Raw genomic sequence first — 22019 nt, 5'->3', positions numbered from 1 at the left:
AAGGTTCCCAAGGACTCGATTGCCCTCTGCAATGCCGTGACTAGGATAACAATTGGGACGGGAATCTAACTCTTTTCTGGGAGGATCGTTGGTTAGATGGATTCTGTCTTCAGGAGCTTGCACCACTGGTATATGCAGCTGTTCCCCCGCGCAAAAGGAAAGTAAGATCTCTCAAAGAGGCTGTCAATACAGGAATCTGGGCAACGGATATAAACCCGGACTTACGGCTGGAAGCTCTCAGACAGTATCTGCGCATGTGGCTACGGATTCAGGAGATTAATCTGCAAGAGGGAGTGCCGGATACCATAGCTTGGGCCTGGGAAAGTAATGGTATGTTCTCTGCCAAGTCTGCCTATGCGGCAAGGTTTGCAGGAAGGGAGGTGCCAGCTACAGCACAATTCACGTGGAAATCCAAGGCACCGTTACGCTGTCGTTTCTTCCTCTGGCTTGCCATGAAAAACAGATGTTGGACGGCAGATCGTCTTGCTCGACGAGGCCTACCGCACCCGGATGCCTGCCCGTTCTGCGACCAACATGAGGAGACTTTGGACCACATCGAGCTAACCTGTGTCTTTGCGCGGACGATCCGGAGAACACTTTGCACCACGATCGGCAAGCCGGCTTGGACTCCCGAGGGCCATGAAACTTCGGTGGATTGGTGCGCGGACAAGCCAAAGAACATGCGCGTCATCATCACCCTAGTCCTTTGGGAGATGTGGAAGCACCGCAGTGCGATCGTTTTGATGGTGCTTCACCCTCGCTCAGTGGGCTCATTATGCAAATTGTGGAAGAAGGTAACACTTGGTGTATAGCGGGCCTGATCAAGGGGGATTGGAACGGCGTTGCTGCAGAGCTAGCAAGGTGGGCACGACGTGAGTAGTAACCATAGGCCTCCTCCTTAAGGAGTAGTAGATGTGGGAGCATGGCTCATGATGTACTAATATTACCGGTGGATTTGGGTTATTTACCCATCCCCTCTTTATAAATATGGTACGGACACTCGTGCGTATTCAAGAAAGAAAATAACATGGGTGGCCAGCTGTCAGGGCCGAATGTTACATTTGACCGTTAATAGACAGAGTGTGTGTTGACCGTTCATTAAGTTAGAAGTAGCAACATAGCCACAAAAGGAAATTGCTGTCATTTTTAAATATAAATAGTGATTAGCTGGGCACAACAGGTACACTGCCGAGTGATGATTAACATGCAAGAAGTTGAAAGAAAACTAACTTGGATGAATCATGGATGGATCTTGCCGGGTAAGGCCACATGGATGATAAGATCGGGTTAAGTAATATCCAGTAATATTTATGTACGGCTTCCAATGAGTAACACGTAGCAAGGTCTTTTCCGAAGTGGGCGCTGCTACGCGTCCGCCGGCCGATATTTAGATTTTATCCGTCGCCTCGACGGCCGTTGAATACCCGAGCTGATAGCCGTCCGATGCGGTGTCCACGCCCCGCATGCCCACTTGTTATTTCCCGCAACAAACGCTCTGTTGCAGAAACAAGACAATCTTGACCCGACCTTGACTGAGTTGCGCCGCGCGCCAACCAAACGCAAAATCAGCCCGCCGGCGGCGTGTAGGAGCTACTCTAGTTGCCAAACCTCCTCTTCTCTAATATCCTGCAAAAAGAGCTTTCTTGTGAAACTTTCTCATCTCTAATTTCCTGCAACAAGAGCTTTGTTGCGAAAACTCCTTTTCTCTAATTTTCTGCAACAAGTCCCCAGTTGCAAAAACTCTTATTCTCCAATTTTCTGCAACAAGACCCTTGTTGCAAAAATTGAAAAGACATCTCACGCCGCGCCTAATTTTCTGTAACAAGACCCTTGGTACAAAAATTGCAACAACATCTCCGGCCGCGTCGCACAGTCTTGGCTGCCGCCGTTCCGCAACAACGTTGTTGTTGCAGAAACTTGGAGTCTGCTTGGACGTAAGGCGTTGTGATGTGGCTGTGTCTAGTGTTGGTCGTGCCAGGACGGTGGTCGCCCAGAAATGCGGGGGGAATGGAGGGGGGGGAGGGGGTATCCGATCCATACCTGCTAGAGTCGACGTCGCCCACCGCCGAACCCGTCGCCGTCGCCACCGCGCTGGATATGCCCCAGTCGCCGAACGACGACGCCCTCCCAAATCCAGAAGCGTCGCCCTCCCAAAGACACGAGTCAACGGAGGCCAGTTGCACGAATGCTTATCCTGAAACAATATCTCTGTTTCAAAAAACGAACGCGCGCGGCGCGGAAAGCGGGGCGGTTCTCATCCGTCTGATCAACAGGCGATCCAACGGACACGGAGCCGGTGGATGCGCGCGCGTGATCGGTCGGCTGAAGGTAAGCTTTTCCCGTTTTTTATTCTGGATTAGACTATTCTTTAGTTGGCTGCCCTACGTTTTCTAGATTAGACTCTTTTTTTAGAACGAAGACGCAAGGAGCGTCTGGCTTTAAATAAATTAATAAAGCCCACCAACAGGTAGCATTCAAGTTCAGTACAGAAAACACAACACTAGGCCTAGCCCATAGGCTTAGAAGAGTGCTTGCATTAGAAGAGTGTAGCATGTTACTGCTTTCGGTTAATCCTATTCTGCTGCATAGCCTGTCATTGTTGCTACAGTTGTTACCCTTACCTGCTATCCTACTGCTTAGTATATAGGATGCTAGAGTTCCATCAGTGCCCTTACACTCTTGTCCGTCTGCCATGCTATACTATCGGGCCGTGATCACTAGGGAGGTGATCACGGGTATATACTATATACTTTATATACATGACACATGTGGTGACTAAAGTCGGGTCAGCTCGTTGAGTACCCGCAAGTGATTCTGATGAGGGGGCTGAAAGGACAGGTGGCTCCATCCCGATAGAGGTGGGCCTGGGTTCCCGACGGCCCCCGACTGTTACTTTATGGCGGAGCGACAGGGCGGGTTGAGACCACCTAGGAGAGAGGTGGGCCTGACCCTGGTCGGCGTCCGCGGATACTTAATAATAACACGATTAACGAGTTCTTGGTATTTGATCTGAGTCTGGCCATTTGGTCTATACGCACTAACCAACTACATGGGAAAGTTATGGGCACTCGACGTCGTGGTATCAGCCGAAGCCTTCGTGACGTCAGCGACTGAGCGGCGCGCGCCGGATTGGAACGTAAGCCTGCTCTTGTATTAAGGGGGCTAGTTCTGCTTCCGGCCGCGTACGCAACGTGCAGGTGTGCAATGGGCGATGGGCCCAGACCCCTGCGCCATAGGATTTAGACCGGCGTGCTGACCTCTCTGTTGTGCCTAGGTAGGGCTGCGACGTGTTGATCTTCCGCGGCCGGGCATGACCCAGAAAAGTGTGTCCGGCCAAATGGGATCGAGCGTGTTGGGTTATGTGGTGCACCCCTGCAGGGAAGTTTATCCATTCGAATAGCCGTGTCCCTCGGTAAAAGGACGACCCGGAGTTGTACCTTGACCTTATGACAACTAGAACTGGATACTTAATAAAACACACCCTTCCAAGTGCCAGATATAACCCGGTGATCGCTCTCTAACAGGGCGACGAGGAGGGAATCGCCGGGTAGGATTATGCTATGCGATGCTACTTGGTGAACTTACCATCTACTCCCTTCTACATGCTGCAAGATGGAGGTGGCCAGAAGCGTAGTCTTCGACAGGATTAGCTATCCCCCTCTTATTCTGGCATTCTGCAGTTCAGTCCACCGATATGGCCCTTTACACATATACCCATGCATATGTAGTGTAGCTCCTTGCTTGCGAGTACTTTGGATGAGTACTCACGGTTGCTTTTCTCCCTCTTTTCCCCTTTCTATACCTGGTTGTCGCAACCAGATGCTGGAGTCCAGGAGCTAGAGATCCCGAGGATGATTCTACGTGGAGTTCGGCTTCGAGGAGTAGTTAGGAGGTCCCAGGCAGGAGGCCTGCGCCTCTTTCGATCTGTATCCCAGTTTGTGCTAGCCTTCTTAAGGCAATCTTGTTTAACTTATGTCTGTACTCGGATATTATTGCTTCCGCTGACTCTTGTGTTTTCGAGCTTATGTATTCGAGCCTTCGAGGCCCCTGGCTTGTAATATAAAGCTTGTTTTATTTTAATTTGTGTCTAGAGTTGTGTTGTGATATCTTCCCGTGAGTCCTCGATCTTGATCGTACACATTTGCGTGTATGATTAGTGTACGATTGAATCGGGGGCGTCACAACTTCCCAGCTTTCGAGCCACGCTCCTTCGATCTGTCGGCCCTCGAGCTCCCATTCTCTACCGACGAGATTTGGCACGCCATCAAGCTCTTGCCCACCGGAAAAGCGCCCGGGCCTGACGGATTCACGGCTGAGTTCCTTCGCTCCGCCTGGGTGATCATCAAGGACGACATCGTCGAGGCCTTTGGGAAGCTGTACGAGCTAAACGGGCAGAGCTTCCAGCGGTTGAACGAGGCTCTCCTCACACTGCTCCCCAAGCGACCAGACGCCGCCTCCCTCTCCGACTATCGGTCGATTAGCTTGATTCACCTCCTCGCAAAGCTCTTTGCGAAGGTTCTCTCCCTCCGGCTCGCCCCTAGGCTTGGGGAAATGATCTCCCCTAACCAAAGCGCGTTCATCTCGGGCCGTTGCATCCACGACAATTTCTTCCTTGTCCAACAGACCGCCAGGCACCTTCATCATCGCAAGCTGTCTAGGATCCTCCTCAAGCTCGACATAGCCAAGGCGTTCGACTCGGTTTCTTGGCCGTTCCTCCTCGAGACTCTTCGCCATCTCGGATTCGGCCCAAGATGGAGGGAGTGGATTTCCATCCTCCTCTCCACGGCCAGCACCCGGGTTTTGATCAATGGGCATCCTGGACCACCCATCCCCCATGCCAAGGGCCTCCGTCAGGGGGATCCGGTCTCCCCGATGCTTTTCACGATCGTCATCGACATGCTCAACTCCCTCATCCAGCACGCCGTCCGTTGTGGTATCCTCAGACGCCTCACTCCACAATGCACGTCCTCTAGCGTGTCCCTCTTCGCGGATGATGTGGTGATCTTCTGCCATCCGGATGCCCACGACCTCGACGCGGTGCGTGAGATACTCCGGATTTTTGGGGTGGCCTCTGGCCTCCATACCAACTACGCCAAGTGTTCCATCTCTCCCATTCGCTGCTCCGAGGAGCTGTCTGCGGAGGTGAGCGCCGCCCTGGCCTGTCCCATTGCCCAGTTCCCAATCACCTACCTGGGTCTCCCTTTGTCACTCCGAAAGCTGCCATCTTCCGCCTTTGATTCGCTCATTGTTCGCCTTCAGAAGAAGATGCCCACCTGGCGAGCCGCCCTGCTTTCTAGGGGCGAAAGACTTGCTCTGGCTCGCCACGTCCTCACTGCCATGCCTACTCACATCCTGGCGGCGATCGCTCTGAATGCTAGCACCCTCAAGCGCGCCAACCGGGTCATCCGAGACTTCCTGTGGCACGGGCGCAAGGACGCGGCGTCAGGATGCTGCCCTGTCAACTGGAGCAGGGTGTGCATGCCGCTCGGCCTTGGCGGCCTTGGCGTGCGCGATCTCTTTCGTGTGGGCATCGCCCTCCGGGTCCGTTGGCTCCAGCACACTGACCACAACCGGCCATGGAAACACCTCCAGCTCCCCCATGATGCGGAGGTCCGCGCGATCTTCAGGGCGTCTACCACTTGGATCATTGGCGATGGCCATACCTGCCGCTTCTGGACTGATCACTGGATCCAAGGACAGTGTGTGGCCGAGTTTGCACCGGCGATCCTTGCCCTCGTGCCCAAACGACGTCGGAAAGCCCGCTCTGTGGCGGACGGCCTCCATCTTCGCTCTTGGACCCAGGACATCCAAGGGGCACTTGGCCCCCTTGCGGCTCTTCGGTACTTGGAGCTCTGGCGTCGCGTTCGCGACATCCCCCTCTCCTCCGCTCCTGACGCCATCCGCTGGCGCTGGACGTCCTCGGGCATATATTCTGCCAAGTCCTGCTACGATGCCCTCTTTCTTGGTTCCACCTCGTCGTCGCACGCCAAGCTGATCTGGAAAACGTGGGCTCCGCTATGCTACAAGGTCTTCATCTGGCTAGTCACCCTCGACCGTTGCTGGACCGCGGAGCGCCGCGCCCGCCATGCGCTTTCCCACAGCCCTACCTGCGTCCTCTGCGACCAGACCCTCGAGACGATCGACCATCTCCTGGTCGGCTGTCCGTTCTCCCGCGAAGTATGGCACCGCGTGCTCTCGAGCTTCAGAATCACCGCGGCGATTCCGACGGCAGGACAGATTCATCGACTGGTGGAGCGCCGCCACCCTCAACACCCCGCACTCGCTTCGCAAAGGCTTCGCCTCCCTTGTCGTCCTTATTGCTTGGAGCATTTGGAGGCACCGTAACGCCGTGTTTTTCGACTCCGCCCGCCCATCCGCCGACCTTGTGACGCAAGGCATCCTCGACGAGTCACGGACCTGGGCCTTGGCTGGGCCAGAGGGCTCGCCACGATCAGCCAATTCGAGCCGCCATCACCCAATTCGAGCCGCCCTAGGCGCGCCTCTGCTCTGTTTTCCGGGCTGAGCATCCCGGTCTCTTGCTCATCCTAGTTGCACGCTCTCCTGCTGGTGTTGGAGTTTGTAATTGGGCCCCTGTAACTCTTGCTTTCTACCTATCAATGAAATGATACGCAACTTGCGTATTCGCGAAAAAAAAGATATAGATATAATATATTGAGTTGTCCGCACCTTAGTTCATTTGTAATTTTGTGAAAAAACCCTTCCACCTTTTAAACTGTTGCTAATCAGCCCCCCACTACTTCTTCCTCCTTCCTCCGTCGCCCGCCCGCACCGTGGTCGCCCCAGCCACCGCCGGCACCAGCCATCGGGCCTAGAGCTTGACGACGGCCAACCTGCGCCGGCCTAACGGAGGCTGCTCAAGCTCATGCTGCTCCGTGTTCATTGGGAAGAACTGGAGCGAGGCCCTGGCCCCCGATCCGGCCCCCGCCAGCGAGGCCCTGACCGCTGATCCGGCCCTGGCCGCGCTCTCCCTCCGTGCCGCTGACCTGCCCGCAGACTTCGCCGCCGCCGGCCACGAGATCGCCGAGGAGGACGAAGACGAGGGGTACGTGACGGCCGCGTCCGGGGGGGGGGGGGGGGGGGGGGGGGGGGGGTCCGGGGGCTCGTGGAGGAGGAGGATGGCCGGCGACGCCGGTCCGCCCAGCCCCAGCAGCAGCGGCTACGCCGGCGAGCGGGGGGAACAGCGTCACCTCCAGCACCAGCGCCACCTGCGGCATCGAGGATCCCGACCCCACCCCGCCCCTTGCCCCCGGCGCCGAGGACTGGCGCGCAGCAAGAAGCACGCTGACGAGGTCCTGCTCCTCTGCCCTGCTCCTTGTGCTGCCGCCAGAGCCCAGAGCTCGTGTTCCTCAGGAAGAATAAGATGGTAAAATTCAGTTAAAATTTCAGGTTTCAGGGTTCAGTTAATTTGCTAGTACTCCAAACTCTGAATTTACTATGGCTGTTTTTTCAAGTGCTGATGAACCTGCAAGATAATTGCTGAAGATAATTTGTAAACTTTTCTTTCCATGTATTCGTGGAGATGTTTGTAAACTGTCAAAATTCATTCATGGAGAATTTGTAAACTTGTCTTGCTGAATTTATCTTGCTTGTACACAGTGTATGTACAAGCAAAATTCATTTGTGGAGAATTTGTGGAGATGTCTTCATTTATGGAGAATTTGTAAAATTCAGTTATGGAGATGTTTGTAAACTTGTCTTGCTGAAGATAATTGCTAGTACTCCAAACTCTGAATCTGTAAACTGTCAAAATTCATTTATGGAGATGTTTTCAGTACTATACTGCTCCATGATACAGTGATACACAGTGTACATACACAGTTTTCTCAGACCTTTAATCCATAGTCATTTTCTCCTTTATACAGTGATACACAGTTTTTCAGTTGAAGTTCAGTTAAAAATTCATACACTTGTTGCAACGGAGAGCAGGGGATAGCTTTCTTAGAAATTAAGAGGAATTACCTAGCCAATGTGAGGAGTGGCAGCAGCCAGTAGAGGTGGTTGGCTGGTTGCAGACTGTGAGAGGCCGTCAGGTACTGCAGTAAACTGAAAATGTTGAAGGTACATCAGGATTAACACTTCATGATCATGGGAGCAGTAGTACTGGGAGTAGTAGATTATCTTCCCAGGAGGATTATCATACTGAGGAATAGTGTACAATTATGCTGATCAAAATTGATAGTGGATTGGCAATAATTTACAAGGAGCAAGTGATGTAGAGCAAAATTGAAAAGGGGCCAAACTGATCTAAATAAGGAAATACTCTTGCATAATTAACAGTCAGCAGCACTTGCATAATTTCGTTTGCATAATTACAGTGAAGTTTAAATGAAGTAGTCATGTTAAATGCAGTCACTGTCAGTGTTCAACCTTGATTTTTTGCTGTCAATTGATTCTCGTTGTCTGGACCAAATTTGAGATGTTGTCAATTGAGTATGGATTAAATCAAACTGAATTAAACTGGACAAGAAGCAAATTGCACAAGAAACAAAGTTGGAAATAAATGGAGTAGAAATGGTTCAGTAAAATACAATTTAATGATTCAGTAAAATTCAGTCAACTTTTATGCTGCCATGCTGATCAGTCAGCTAGTCCAGATTTTGGAAATGGTACAATGCTCAATGTTTTTAAAATCATAGTCCTAATTCACTTGAGCATGCAAGAGTAATTTTCTTAATATCATTGCTCTTGATTGAATGTTTTCAAGACAGAATTCAGAGTAGTTCAAACAAGATCCACTCTTGATTTAATGTTTCAGAATCCAGTTCACTGAGAAACATGATTAACAGGAACATGATGTAGTTTCAGAATTCAGATCCATTTTGCACTCTTGATAACAGTGATTTTGGTAGGTGTACTCTAGAAACTAACAACAAATGAGATGGAGTAGCAAGGACAAGTAGAAAGCCTTTAATTCACATAGTCCTAAAATTTCTACACACAGATTGGACAAGCAATATTCCTAAAATTTCTGCAATTACAGTATATTTGATCAATGCAAATTAAGCACTCATGAAACAAGTCTATTTGGTTAATGCAACTATGTGGTGCTAGTGCCTTTTGTCTTTGTGGTTGGGCACAGTTTGGCACAATCTAGTCATCTGACCAAAACAAAAGGTGGGCAGATGTCTTGAGATGCTGTAGTGTAGTCTGAATTTCTTGAGATGCTGCAGATGGTAAATGCTCTTTTAGTTACTCCTGTATTTGAGGATCCAAACAGCTTTGCCTACGGTTTACACCAGGTAAAATGGTCAAAAAATTCAGTTTGCCGTTCCATGTAAATATTCAGAGTAATTCACAATCTTGTCTAACATGATATTTTTTGAATATTCAGAGTAATTCAGTTTGCTGTTCCATGTAAATATTCAGAGTAATTCACAATCTTGTCTAACATGATATTTTCTGAATATTCAGAGTAATTCAGTTTGCTGTTCGGTTTGCACTGGCATATGCACCTTGTTCGAAGACAAGATTTGCAAATTCGGTGAACATTCAAAATCAAGACTGAACATTCAGTGTTAAGTGTTAACACAACACTGGCATATGCACCTTGTTCGAAGACATGGTCAGTTTTTAGGAAAGACAAGATTTACTAATTCGGTGAACATTCAGTCTGAACATTTCTGAATCTACACACACCTTGTTCGAAATCGATTTGCAGGGCATCCTATTGGCTTTCTCCCTTCATCAACTTTGGGCTGGCCTTCTTCCAGGTGCACACGGTTCGAGCTGGCCCTACTGAATACAGCAATGCAAAGAGCATCAAGCAATAATAGAGAGCAGAGAATGGAAACCTATGACATGGTAAGTAAGTCGATGAGTAAAATGAACTTCAGTCCATGAAAGTGCAGAGTTTAAGCTCTATTCAGCAAATGAAAGCAGCAGTACGAGGCTCTAGGCTGGCTTAAGTAAACATTCGACCTCCCTTGACGAACTCAGGGGCGGGCTCGGTGGTCTCGACGGGGGTGGGCAGGAGCGCGAGCCTCCGGCGCGCTGCGGCGTCGCACACCTCCTCGAGCACCGTGACCAGCCGGTCCGCGGTGGAGGCGAGCGCGGCGCCTCCCGAGATGACGGCGTTGGCGTCGACGACGTCCACGGCCAGGCCACTTGAGTTGGCGCGGCTGGACACGATCCGGCTCACCGCCTGCGCGCGGACGATTCCTTGGCCACCGTCTCCCGCCGCGCCGTCGCGGCCGCGCCCCACGCCACGGGGGCCGGGGCGGGGGTGGGAAGGCCGCGTCGCCGGCCGCCAGGCCGAGGGCTGGCCACGCTTCTTCCATCAACGCTAGGTGGGAGGTGGTGGGCTCGAGCAAGAGACACGGCGGGAGGAAGAAGAAGCAATTTTTGGGGTCAAAGAGGGGAGATTCGGGAGGCAGGCAAGTGAGGCAGGGGAGCTGCGCGAGGCAAAAGGGAGCGGCGGAGGAGGTAGCTGCGGCGGCGGCGGAGGACGCGGCGCAGGGGAGCTCCGGCGTCCGTGCGCCTGTGTCGGAGCGGCGAGCATCGTCTGGAGAAGACGAGGAGCGCAGGTTGTGTCGGGAGTTTGGGGAGGGTTTTTTTTTTGTAAAATCGCCATGGGGACAACTTTTCCCGGACGGAGGGAGTATTTGTGAGGCCGTTGTAATTGTCTGGTATCAGTAAAAACCCTCTTTTCTCTCTATCAATACAAAGACATGCGATTCTCGCGCGTGTTCTTGAAAAAGATGTCTGGAATTCCATTTGAGTGGTTGAGTGCTGCTTTTTTTCTTTTCATCTTGTTTCTCTTTGAAAGATTAGGCCTTCTGTGTGCGCGTGTGTTCCCCTGTTCGTTGTGTGTTTTGTCGGCAATTCGCCAATTAGCATGTGTTTCCGTGTCCGTACCTACCTTCCTGCTGAATACTACTCCCTCCGTCCCAAAAAACATGTCGCGGGCGTAGTTCACCGGTAATTTTGCACAAAAAAAACCTCGTGGTTTCAAAAGCGTTTCAAACAAGTCCCTCCGCCCCGTCTTCTTCCTCTGCCCGTCGCCTGCGCGTCGCCAGGGGCCGGCGCCGCCCAGCTGCGTGATTCGCCAGGGGCTGGCGAGCCCAGCTGAGCTCCTCCTCCGTCGCCAAGTACCTGCTCTCGCCGCCTTCGCCAATTACCTCCTCTGCCGCCGCAGCCCAGACCTGCGCCGCCGTGGTCTCCTCCCGCTGCCTGCGGGCTTCGCCGGAATCTCCTGCCACGTCTTCCTCGAGGCCGCGCGCTTCCCTCCTGGAGCCCCCGCGCATCCTCCTGGAGCCCCCGCGTGCGTCCTCCCTCGTGCTCCCGCGCATCCTCCTGGAGCTCCCGCGCGTGCGCCGCCGCGATCCCCTACTGTCGTCGCCGGAGCTTGCCTCGACAATCTGGTGGACCAGGAGCTCGCCGGTGGAGATCTGCCTGTGCTGCTGCTGCTGCTCCCTCTCCCCTGCCCGTGCTGCTGCTGCTCCTCTGACCCTGCCCGTGCTGCTTCTCCTCTTCTGATCCTGCCCGTGCTGCTATTGCTGCTACTCCTCTGCACTCTGTAGAAGGTACAGTACTTATTCATCAGAGTACTGTTGATTTACTGTTACCGATCAGAAAATTAAAGAGAGCATGATTAATTCAGAGATCAGATGATGCTAATTCAGATGATGCCAATTCAGAGTGAAACTGTAAAATTCAGAGGATGCAAATTGTTGTAGCACTAGCAGCATTCATAAAACAGTCCAGGTTAAAACTTTGTAGCACTAGCAAATTCAGATGATGCCAATTCAGGTTTGTAGCACTAGCAGCATTCATAAATCAGTCCAGGTTAAAACTTTGTAGCACTAGCAAATTCAGATGATGTCAATTCAGGTTTGTAGCACTAGCAGCATTCATAAAACAGTAGCCTCATTCCGTGCATGTGAACCATGTTAAAACTTTCAAAATTGTCCAGTATCACCCGGTTAGCTGGTTAAAACCATCATCAGGTTTTGGACAACCATGGGACAAAGGGACAACTGGCTTTGTGGTGCCATTGGGTGCAAGGGCAGTTTGTTGAGGTGCCCGCGGAGTCGCCGATGCTCCGAGCAAGTCGTCCAGCGGCTGAAAAGAAAGTACACACACTTATTAATTACTGTAATCGTAGCTGCTCGGATGTTCGAGTAAATGGGTAGTATGGTTTTGTGCAGAGCAACTGTTGCCAGCCACAAGAAGAAGCCAATTAGACAAACTTCCATAGCTTATGATGTTGCTCTGTTTAACTGAAGCACTAAACTGACTAGAACTGCAGTACTAGCTTTGAGTGAAAAGAGAACAGTGGAGGTCATATATTATGTCAACAAAATAAATACAGAGGAGGTCGTACTGGGTGCCTAAATGAGCATTTAGCATTCGCGCTGTTGCCATTGAACCAATACCAGCAACCCCTAAGGGTCTCCTTGTCACTACTGTTTTATTCATTACGATTCATGTTATCAAAAGTAAATACCAGTTTCATAGTGAATGCTAGCTCCAAAATAACCAAGGCAATTAAGTTTAACTCTTAAAATACCCTACGGATGTCTATTTCTCACTACCAAGCTCTACTTAGGAAACAATAAAAGCATAACAAGCCAAGTCAATAAAAGGGCAAAAATAATCGTGAATCTGCAAGTTGGAAGCCATGGCCTTGCAATTGCCATCAAGCAAGTGGATGAAGTGGCTTGCCCTGTTTAAATGGAGGGTCACAAAACTCCTGGTCTTCACCTCCTGAATTATTTCTCTTTGGAAATAATTTTTCAAAGCATTTTCAATAAAGAGAAAAATAAATCCCAAACTTTGCAAATAGAAAGGAAATTAAATAAAAATAATAATGAAAAAGGAATCAATTGATTTGGACTTATAGTTTAGGAGATATTCATGGTCAAGGTTGGGATTCTCACTGTAAGTTGGTTATCTTGGTTTGCATGTACTCCTCATTAGGAACATGAGGAGTACTTGACCAAGAGCTGCTGCTGGTGGTTATTAGGAACATGGAGTACATGTATGGAAATGAATCATTTACGGAGTACTATGAAAACATGTGTTGCTGCTGCTGTTTTTGTGTTGTCTGCTGTTATTACTTGAATTTGAAATATGATCTCATTTTAGATGGAGAATGGAAATTAGAAAACAAATACAGTAAATTGTTCAGTAACAGAGTTGAAGGCAAACTAGAATACAAATACATCGATGAGAAGTGGTTTGACATGACGAGAGTGAAGAATAGTTACTATGTACTTCCAGGAGAACCTGAACCGAAGCGCACCGTGTCAAACACTCACAACATTGGGAAGGTAATGTTCCTAACAGCTGTTGCCAGGCCACGATATAACAATGAGGGGGAGCTAACATTCGATGGAAAGATCGGCATTTGGGCATTCGTCGAAGAGACTGAGGCGAAGCGGACAAGTCAGAACAGAACAAAGGGAACAAAAGTGTTGACATCAGTGAAAGTAACCAGGCCTGTGTGCAGAGACTATCTAATCAATAAGGTTATCCCGGCAATTCAGGGTAAGTGGCCTGACGATGATGAGGGAGCAACAATATTCATCCAACAGGATAACGCAAAGCCTCATGTCCTTCCCAATGATGTAGCTTTTCAAGAAGCTGTGGAACAAACTGATCTTGACATCCGATTGCTACAACAGCCCCCAAATAGCCCTGAGTTAAATTGTTTGGACCTCTGCTTCCATAACTCTCTCCAGTCTCTAACCGACTGCAGGTCACCTACAAACATTCAGGAACTGGTACAGGGTGTGGAAGAGGAATTCGAGAACTACGATCCCGACAAGTTGCACAGAAGCTTTATCACATTAGAAGCAGTTATGTTTGAAGTTATGAAAGATAAAGGAGGAAATCAATATAAGTTGCCCCACTTGCACAAGGATCGCGTTCAGAATGCTGGAATGGAAATAACCGGTGTATATTGTGACAGTCGGGTAGTTGTTGATACTAGGGCCCTTATAGAAGAAATGGAAATTGCAATAGGAAAAGAAAATGAAAGGAAAGAATTAGCTAGAGAAGGGAAAAGAAAGAAAAGTAAAGGGAAGGGAAGGGAAGAAGTGGCCAGAGAAAGAATGTAGTCAAGAGGGGGCAAAGAGGCCCTTATGTCATGTAGTCAGGTGCTCCCTGTGTATGTCTTGTGTAATCTTGTGTCAAGAGGGGACAAAGATGCCCTTATGTCATGCCCTTGTGTATGCCTTGTCTAATCCTTGTATATCAACTCCTTGTTGGAATTTATTGAAATTATCCGGGTTATTTGGATTAATTGAATTATCTGGGTTATTTGAATTAATTTGGGTTATTTGAATTAGTTTGGGTTATTTGGATTAATTTTAGTTATTTGAATTAATTTGGGTTAGTGGACTGAAATTTTTGCTTGACAACTACAGCAACTAATGAGGCAAGCAAGGCCTTTGCTAATACCATATCATCAGTAGATGATATGGTATGAATTTGGTTTTCTTAATTAATGTTAAATCAGCAAAGCTATCAGCATGGAACAAATAAAAGGACGGTGGATGACAAGAAATCGCTTCTATTTAGTTAAGAGGTCCATTTCATGCTATCAAGGACACTTCCAGTTTTTCTTTAGTTTCATCAAAGGTTCATCAATACAGATGCTAAAATCTAGCATATCACATGGGATGGATCAGCTAAAATAAGAAAGACCATCTTTGGTACAGTAAATAAATATGCAGCCATAGCATGGATAGATTAGATAATGAGAGGAGTAGCACTGGATTAATCCATCTCAATGTCCTTGCTAATTAGCTATCAGTATATATTTCCCAGCTTCTTAATTAGCTATCAGTATATAAGTACAGCCTTATACATCTCTCCTTCATGATCTAAACATATACAGCCTTGGGTAGAGAGAGAAGAGTGGGTTTCAGTTTGCTCTGGGAAGTGATGTGCACTGGAGTAGCCCTGTTGACATAGCTCATAGCAGTAGGTATTTCAAAAAATATGGAGTAATGCATAAATTTGTACTCCAGCAAGTTTACTCCAGTACTCAGTTTAAAATTCAGTTTACTGTTAAATGACAGTAATTCAGTTTACTGTTAAATTTCAGTTTCACAAGCTAGTTTCCAACAAACAAAAGCCTATGCTTATGAAGAATAAATCAGCTGAAATGAGATACTGATCCTTTTTACTTTGTTTGTTCAGATTGTTGGAAATTTTAAGCTCTCAATCACTGAAGGCCACTGCAGTTCTTTGAATTCAACCATTTAGGTGAGCTACAACTAGGAGGATTTTGGAGTAGTACTCTGAAACTATTGCTGTTAGAACATGCTGTTACTTGCTGTCAGTTAACTGAATCAGTACAAAACTCTTCTATGGAGTTAACCGAAGATCAGCAAGCAAATCAAAATCTGCAACACATTTTCTTCAGTCCCTAACTGACAACACAATTTCTTCAGTCTAGTGATGCAGCAATTTCTTCAGTCTAGTAAAGTGCCACTCCAAGCATAGCAAGTCCACTGACAGTACGCCAAATGAACAAATTGAGTTCAGGAATGCAACAATGGAGCAATCAGTAGAAACTTTTACAAGAAAATAAGGTGGCAGGAGAAGATGGCGAGAAAAACAAGACCTTTTTACTCCGGCGAGCTCTTTGCCTTGATGCAGATGTGTGCAGATGCAGGTGAGTGGCACCGGCGTGCAGATGCAGGTGCGTCGGGACTGGCTTCGTGGTCGACGGCTTCCTTGCTGATGCGTGCAGGTGCAAGCGTGTGGCGCCGGCGGGGAGGTGGTCGACGACGGCAGGGGAGAGATGACCCGCCGTGGAGTCCGAGAGAGGAGGGGGCCCCGCCGCCGTTCCGGCAACGTACACTCCCAATTCTCCGGATATAGACAAGCAGCGCTGCAACTCGCCGTTGGAGAGCAGGTCGGCAAAAAAAATCCAAAGTTGGCCGACTGGAGGATCTCGCCCTCGCTTCGCGGCGTCGGCGGCACCGTCGTCGTCGACGGCGAGGACGACACCCGGCTGCTCGTCGGCCTTTAGGTTGTTGTTGGTGGTCCGGATCCGGTGCCTGCGGGCTCTCCGACGGCGGTTCCGACGCAGCCGAAGCAGAGCGCGGCGGTAGCTGTGGGTTGGACTAACATGGGATCCAAATCAAGGATTTTTTTGAGAAAGGGGAAGCTTGGGGAGGCAGGCGAGCGGTAGCTGCGGCGGCGGAGCAGGAGGCAGCTGCGGCGGGGGAGCAGGGGAGCTGCGGCGGCGGGGGAGCAGGGGAGCTGCGGCGGCGGGAGAGCGGGGGAGAAGGGGAGCTGCGGCGGCGGGGAGCAGCGAAGCAGTGGCGGCGGAGAGCAGCGCAGCTGCTGCTTCTGTCGGAGGAGGAGGACAAGGAGCGCGGGTTTGGTCTGGAAAAACGAGAGGATTTTTTTGCAAAAATGCCGCCGCGACATGTTTTTCGGGACGGAGGGAGTATATCAATCTCCGATCAGCATCACGTCGGGTCGGGTTCTCCTCTGCCTTTTGAGATTTCCTCTGCACTTTCTCATCTGAAGACGTTAGTAATTTGAGATTGGTGTTTTATCTTTCAGATACAAGTCGAGTGGGTGCTAAAGTACGCGCTGTACTCCCATCTAGTCAAGACTCGTTCGATTTACTTCCTCAACACCATCGATTAGAGTGCAACCTAAAGCTGAACAAGCGATCATGAAAACAGAAAACAAAGAAATGAAGTCGTATTACTCGAGTGGAGTTCATCATCTAGTCTAGCTACAAGAAATGTACAGTTTAGTACCACGAACAATAGTTTCAGATTGGCAAGATGGCACTTCTGGAGCTCCGGCTGTGGCTGAAGGAGAGGAAGGATCGCCGCAACCTCCCTGCTGCCCGGCTGCTGGCTGCGGCGGCGGGGGTGCTGCTCTCCCCCTTGCGGTCCTCCCCGAGAGAAGCAGAGTGAGAGTGGTGGTGGCGCAGGACCTTCTGCAGGGCGAGGTACAAGTGCTTGTCGTTGCAGGAGTCCATGGACAACGACCTTCTCATCGGCTGCTGCACGTCCAACAACTCGTCCCTCCTCGGGTCAATGCGCTCGTCTCCCATGCTCACTATCGTCGCAGGTACGCCAGCGACGTTGCTCGTTTCTCCCCGGGACGGCGAGGCGATGTCGATGACTACGTGGTCGGCTTGGAGGACGTTGACGATGTCGATTTGGTTAAGTATAACGTGGGGCTGGGGCTGGCAGGCGGAGCCGGAGATGGCGGTCCTGCAGAGCGGGCAGTTGGCGGTGGCGTGGAGCCAGGCGTCGATGCAGTCGGTGTGGAAGAGGTGGAGGCAGGGCGGCAGCAGCCGGAGCCTCTCCCCCTCCTGGAACTCGCTGAGGCACACCGCGCACTCGCTCGCCGCCTGGGCCTGCGGTGCCTGCAGCTGCTTGGACTCCCGGTACCGGAGCGTGGGTATCCGGCGTATCGCCGCCTCCTCCAGGCCGCGGCTCGGCTCTGGTGCTGTGGAGTAGACGATATGGTGGTGATGCTGCGTGGTCGTGACGACGTCGTCGTGGTCGCGGCGCCAGGAGGCGAGGCCGCACCGGGTGAGGAAGAGGTAGTAGGCGAGGAGGAGGAGGCTGGTGGCGAGGATGCCGACGACGGCGACGGAGAGGATGACGAAGCTGTTGCCTGCTAGGGGAGCTGCGCCTGGCGCGCCCATGGTGGTTGGTTAAGCGAGATCGATCGCTCGCAGTCGCAGCCCGCCCCGGTGATGCTCGGGAGTGAATGCTGCGCTGTGGTGGCGGTGTTGTTTGTTGAAGCCGTGGAGGCGAGGATGACTGAGCATCCTCATATATAAAACATCCCATTGACGAGTGCTTGAGAAGGAATCTGGTAGGGATGGTGCCACTGCCACTGCCACTGCGTCAGTCAGCGACACGCCTGCTGCTGTTAGCGTGTGGTTGCTTGACCTTTCTGGCGGGGAGGAAGGAAGGAAGGAGAGTAGACTTCTGGCAGTCGGTGGTCGTGCCATGGGTGGGAAACGAAGCCCGCCGGTCAACACAAATTGAGCAGGGAGCGAGCATAACATACAGAAAAAGCGATCCATACCACACCCGCTCCAGGACACCACGTGAACGAGAGAAAGAGCGTGGAACTGGAACCACGTGAAGGAAAAGAACACCACCAACTACAGAGCGCCGCATGCTCTCCGCCGGTCATCATCGCCGACCGCGTTCGGTGGAGGCTGGCAAGTGGGTCCATCGGATCATTGCACGCACGATACACCGTGTTTGCCAGCCCTCCGCTGGTCAACGCGGCCACACCACAGTACTTCATTGCTTTAAGGGCAGGTACAGTGTCACGTAGGATAAATGATGAGATGAGGAGAGAACTCCTAAAAAATAAGAAAAGACAAGAGATGATCTTTTAGCACAATATGCCTCGCCATGTTTGTAAGAATAGTTAGTTATTGAAGATAAGGCTAAGAGATGACCCATTGTAGATACCCTTTTTTTGTCATCTCTAAATTACATGCAAGGTTTAAGATAAAACTATCTTATCAATCATTGTACATGACCTAAGAGTATTCCAACCCACCCAGCCCAAGTGTGACTATACCGTGGATTGCTCGGGAGTCGAACAGAGAGCAGCTAGCAAGCAGCCATGGTCGGATTTGACGGCCTATTTTGTTTCTGCCAAAAAAGATGCAGACACTGGCAGCAAGTACAGTCAATCTAGATCCATTCGACATGCACTCTCCGTCGGCGCAGCGCTGAATGAAGCCATGCCTACCAGAAAATAATTATCAGGGCATCTCCGTGACCCGTAAATTTGCTCCGGTATCCGTCCATGGACATGGAGCCATCTTATGTTGCCCGTATACATTTCAATAACTGTTTGAACTAACCGTACGAAATTCATGCAAATATGGCGGATTTCAACAAAGTTTAGAAAGAAAATAGCATAAATCACGCATACATAATATGCAAGTAAGTCTAGTATAACAATAGTTCAAATTCAACAAGATTAACCGGATGTTCAACAAATTTATCATGAACGGACCCTGTCGTCCCACACATACTGCCCCTTCAGCTTCATCCAATAGCGAAAAAAAAGCTTCATCCAACAGTCTATGTACGTAAAAGGTTGTCCCTCTATCCTGCGGTACATCACGACAACGCATATAGGCTACACAATGTGTAGAGCAACATTGAGTAAACGAATGATTCAATCGACAAGTTGAGCAAGAAGAAGTAAAACTTATGATCTCCTCCTCTGTCGCGTGCAATGGCCACCTTGCGTCCAGCGGACCAACCACGTCACAAACTTGGTGACGAAGGTCTGCATGGCGTGCCATCAATACGCCAATGACCTCACATTGCATTGTTGGATGATGTGCATGTCGTAGGGGCGCATTGTGTTTTCGCACGTGAAACGAATCATGCACGCGCTGCCAAAAGGAACCCCCTCTGCTCCTGCCTACGAAATAAGCGGATAAGGCCAACCATGCATCCCACAACAGCTCATCCTCCATGAATGAGTACCTCCGCCATCCTTTGTACTCTAAAAAATGACATGGCGTTCGAAAGTAAGCTCAATGGCATTTGACCAAACACTTGTTGGGTGTGGTGACCGCCATGGACGAATTTGACACGGGGGCGGGGTCTGCGCGCCTACGGACAGGCCCTGGGTGGATGACGACGTCATAAAAGGCGAGCAGGCGCATTGGTGTTTTGGTTGCAGAGGTACGACAATGCTTGTGTGCCGGCCGGAGAGGAACAGTGATGGCGGAGGAGGAGGATGGTGGGGATGTAGGGCAAGGGGAAGAAGGGGCGGATTGGAAGAAAAAGAGACCGGGAGGGGTTTGGGTGGGCCAGGGCGGTTAGACGCGAGCGTGGCAGCGGTTCGGACTCCCGCAAAGCCCCCCTAGCTTGCCTCGTTTTGCAGGAAAAAGTGTGTCCAGACCACTCAGTGGACCGATATAGTCCCGCGTTTCATGGCACAACACATCCGGACTGCGGTCCGGAAGATGCGGGCGATTTGAGAGTTTGGGTTGGAGATGCCCTTAGCAAAAGACATGAAAGTAAACATGTAAGCATAATAAAACAAGAAAATGCTTGGAATAGTATGAACAAACATTTACCATTCATATTCTATCAACCATTTGGATTACACAAATCATCAAAAGTCAATCCTCTACTACTCCTTCATCCTTTCCCATCACCGTCGGAACCACCTCTACCACGACCACCACTCCTACCCCCTCTAGGGTCTCCATTAGTCTCACCTTTACCACGGCCAGCAATCCTACCCCCTCTAGAGCCTCCATTAGCCTCACCTCTACCGCCACCACCACCAAAACCCCCTCTACCAACACCGGCGTAACTCCTGATAGGATTTCCCTCATTTGATATTTTTCTTTTCTTAAAGCATGTTCTCTTGTGTCTCGTATCATCACATCCATCACAATTGTTAGTTTCCGGAGTCTCAACAAAATGCCTGCTACAAATTGCTTCATGCCAGTGTATCCATCTAGGTCATCCATATCGCCTCTCAGCCGCTTCTGTCTCCTTGTACCCTTGGGCTCCACCTTGAGGATAGGATCGGGCCTAAGGTCGGGGCCATTATAGTCAGGCCACTGTACTGGGTCCAAGAAAGGGTGGAATCGAGGAGCCCATGTTTACCTAGTAGCTTTGAGATTAAACTCATGCCTCCGCGCGGTTGTCCCACCAAACACATGTATATTTCTTGATGTTGCCGCCGTCAAAATATGCGAGCACGGCTCATGTTAAGGCATATCTCTCTAGATGTAGTTTTGGTGATTGATGATAACATGTTTGCGGACTAATCGTGTGCTTTGAGCATTTCAGAGATTCATCCTTTGGCACGAGACGATTACTTTCCCCTCGGAGTGTCATTCAAGTCGGTGTAGCTTTTTCGCTTCTTTTTGGTGGACTAGTTTCGTAGGAGTCACCGTACTATCAAGAGGGGGTCCGCTTTGGTAAGGCTAGGGTGGAATCAACATGTACACATCCTTTTACACCCTCTGAGCCTTTTCGCTTCAATGGAGATCTCTTTCCCCTTTCTTTGGGCTATGTCTGGTCTCAGCGGTAGTACCGCTTAGGGGTCACAGGCGGCAGTACCGCTCCGCAGCGGTAGTACCGCCGGTGGGTCCTCAGAAGTAGTACCACTGCGGTACCAGGCCCCTACCGCGTCGACTCGAGTGGTCATTTCTCGTGTCGGATTGTGCGGTACTTTGCAGCGGCAGTAGAGCGGCAGTGCCGCTCATGAGCAGTAGTTCCGCCCTACCACCGCGGCAGTACCGCTCGGGTCCGTCTCTCTCTTGCCCTCCAAACTTCACGGTAGTACCGCCCGGGGGAGCGGTAGTTCCGCTGTGCTCAGGGGTAGTGCCGCTGCCTCCTGTGGTAGTACCGCCCTCTGCAGGGCTGTTTTGGGGGTAACGGTTGGATTGTTCCCCCCACTATATAAGGAGGTCTTCTTCCCAAAGTTGACTCACCTCTTCCCCCAAAAGCTCCATTGTTGCTCCAAGCTCCATTTTCGCCCGATCTCTCTCCCTAGCCAATCAAACTTGTTGATTTGCTCGGGATTGGTTGAGAAGGCCCCGATCTACACTTCCACCAAGAGAAATTTGATTCCCCCCACTAATCACTAGCGGATCTTGTTACTCTTGGGTGCTTGAGCACCCTAGACAGTTGAGGTCACCACAGAGCCACAGTCCATTATGGTGAAGCTTTGTGGTGTCGTTAGGAGCCTCCAATTAAGTTGTGGAGATTGCCCCAACCTTGTTTGTAAAGGTCCGGTCGCCGCCTTCAAGGGCACCAATAGTGGAATCACGGCATCTCGCATTGTGTGAGGGCGTGAGGAGAATACGGTGGCCCTAGTGGCTTCTTGGGGAGCATTGTGCCTCCACACCGCTCCAACGGAGACGTACTTCCCCTCAAAAGGAAGGAACTTCGGTAACACATCCTCGTCTTCACCGGCTCCACTCTTGGTTATCTCGTCCCTTTACTTTCGCAAGCGTACTTGTGTTAAATCCCTTGCTTGCTTGTGTGCTTGTTGTC

The 22019-nt window shown here is 50.4% G+C and overlaps 2 protein-coding genes and 1 long non-coding RNA gene across 3 annotated transcripts; 1 reads left to right on the top strand and 2 right to left on the bottom strand.

The window, feature by feature from the left end:
- Window positions 1-7839: 7839 nt before the first annotated feature.
- LOC123493478 (uncharacterized) lies at window positions 7840-10597 on the bottom strand. The gene is made up of 3 exons (XR_012190427.1): window positions 9940-10597; window positions 9658-9756; window positions 7840-8064 (listed from the first exon to the last, which is right to left on the bottom strand). It is a non-coding gene; the product is annotated as an uncharacterized lncRNA (long non-coding RNA).
- A 2392-nt stretch (window positions 10598-12989) lies between these two features.
- Window positions 12990-14081, top strand: LOC109731673 (uncharacterized). The gene has a single exon (XM_020290850.1). The coding sequence runs from the start codon at window positions 12990-12992 to the stop codon at window positions 14079-14081; it is 1092 nt and encodes a 363-aa protein (XP_020146439.1).
- A 2591-nt stretch (window positions 14082-16672) lies between these two features.
- Window positions 16673-17898, bottom strand: LOC109731736 (RING-H2 finger protein ATL1-like). Its single transcript, XM_020290912.4, has one exon. It carries the CDS (start codon window positions 17654-17656, stop codon window positions 16766-16768), a length of 891 nt encoding a protein of 296 aa, XP_020146501.1. The 5' UTR covers window positions 17657-17898; the 3' UTR covers window positions 16673-16765.
- Between the last annotated feature and the right edge of the window lie 4121 nt (window positions 17899-22019).

The sequence above is a fragment of the Aegilops tauschii genome, chromosome 7 (assembly GCF_002575655.3).
Source record: "Aegilops tauschii subsp. strangulata cultivar AL8/78 chromosome 7, Aet v6.0, whole genome shotgun sequence".
Classification (NCBI taxonomy): domain Eukaryota; kingdom Viridiplantae; phylum Streptophyta; class Magnoliopsida; order Poales; family Poaceae; genus Aegilops; species Aegilops tauschii.
This window is presented reverse-complemented; position numbering and strand designations above follow the sequence as displayed.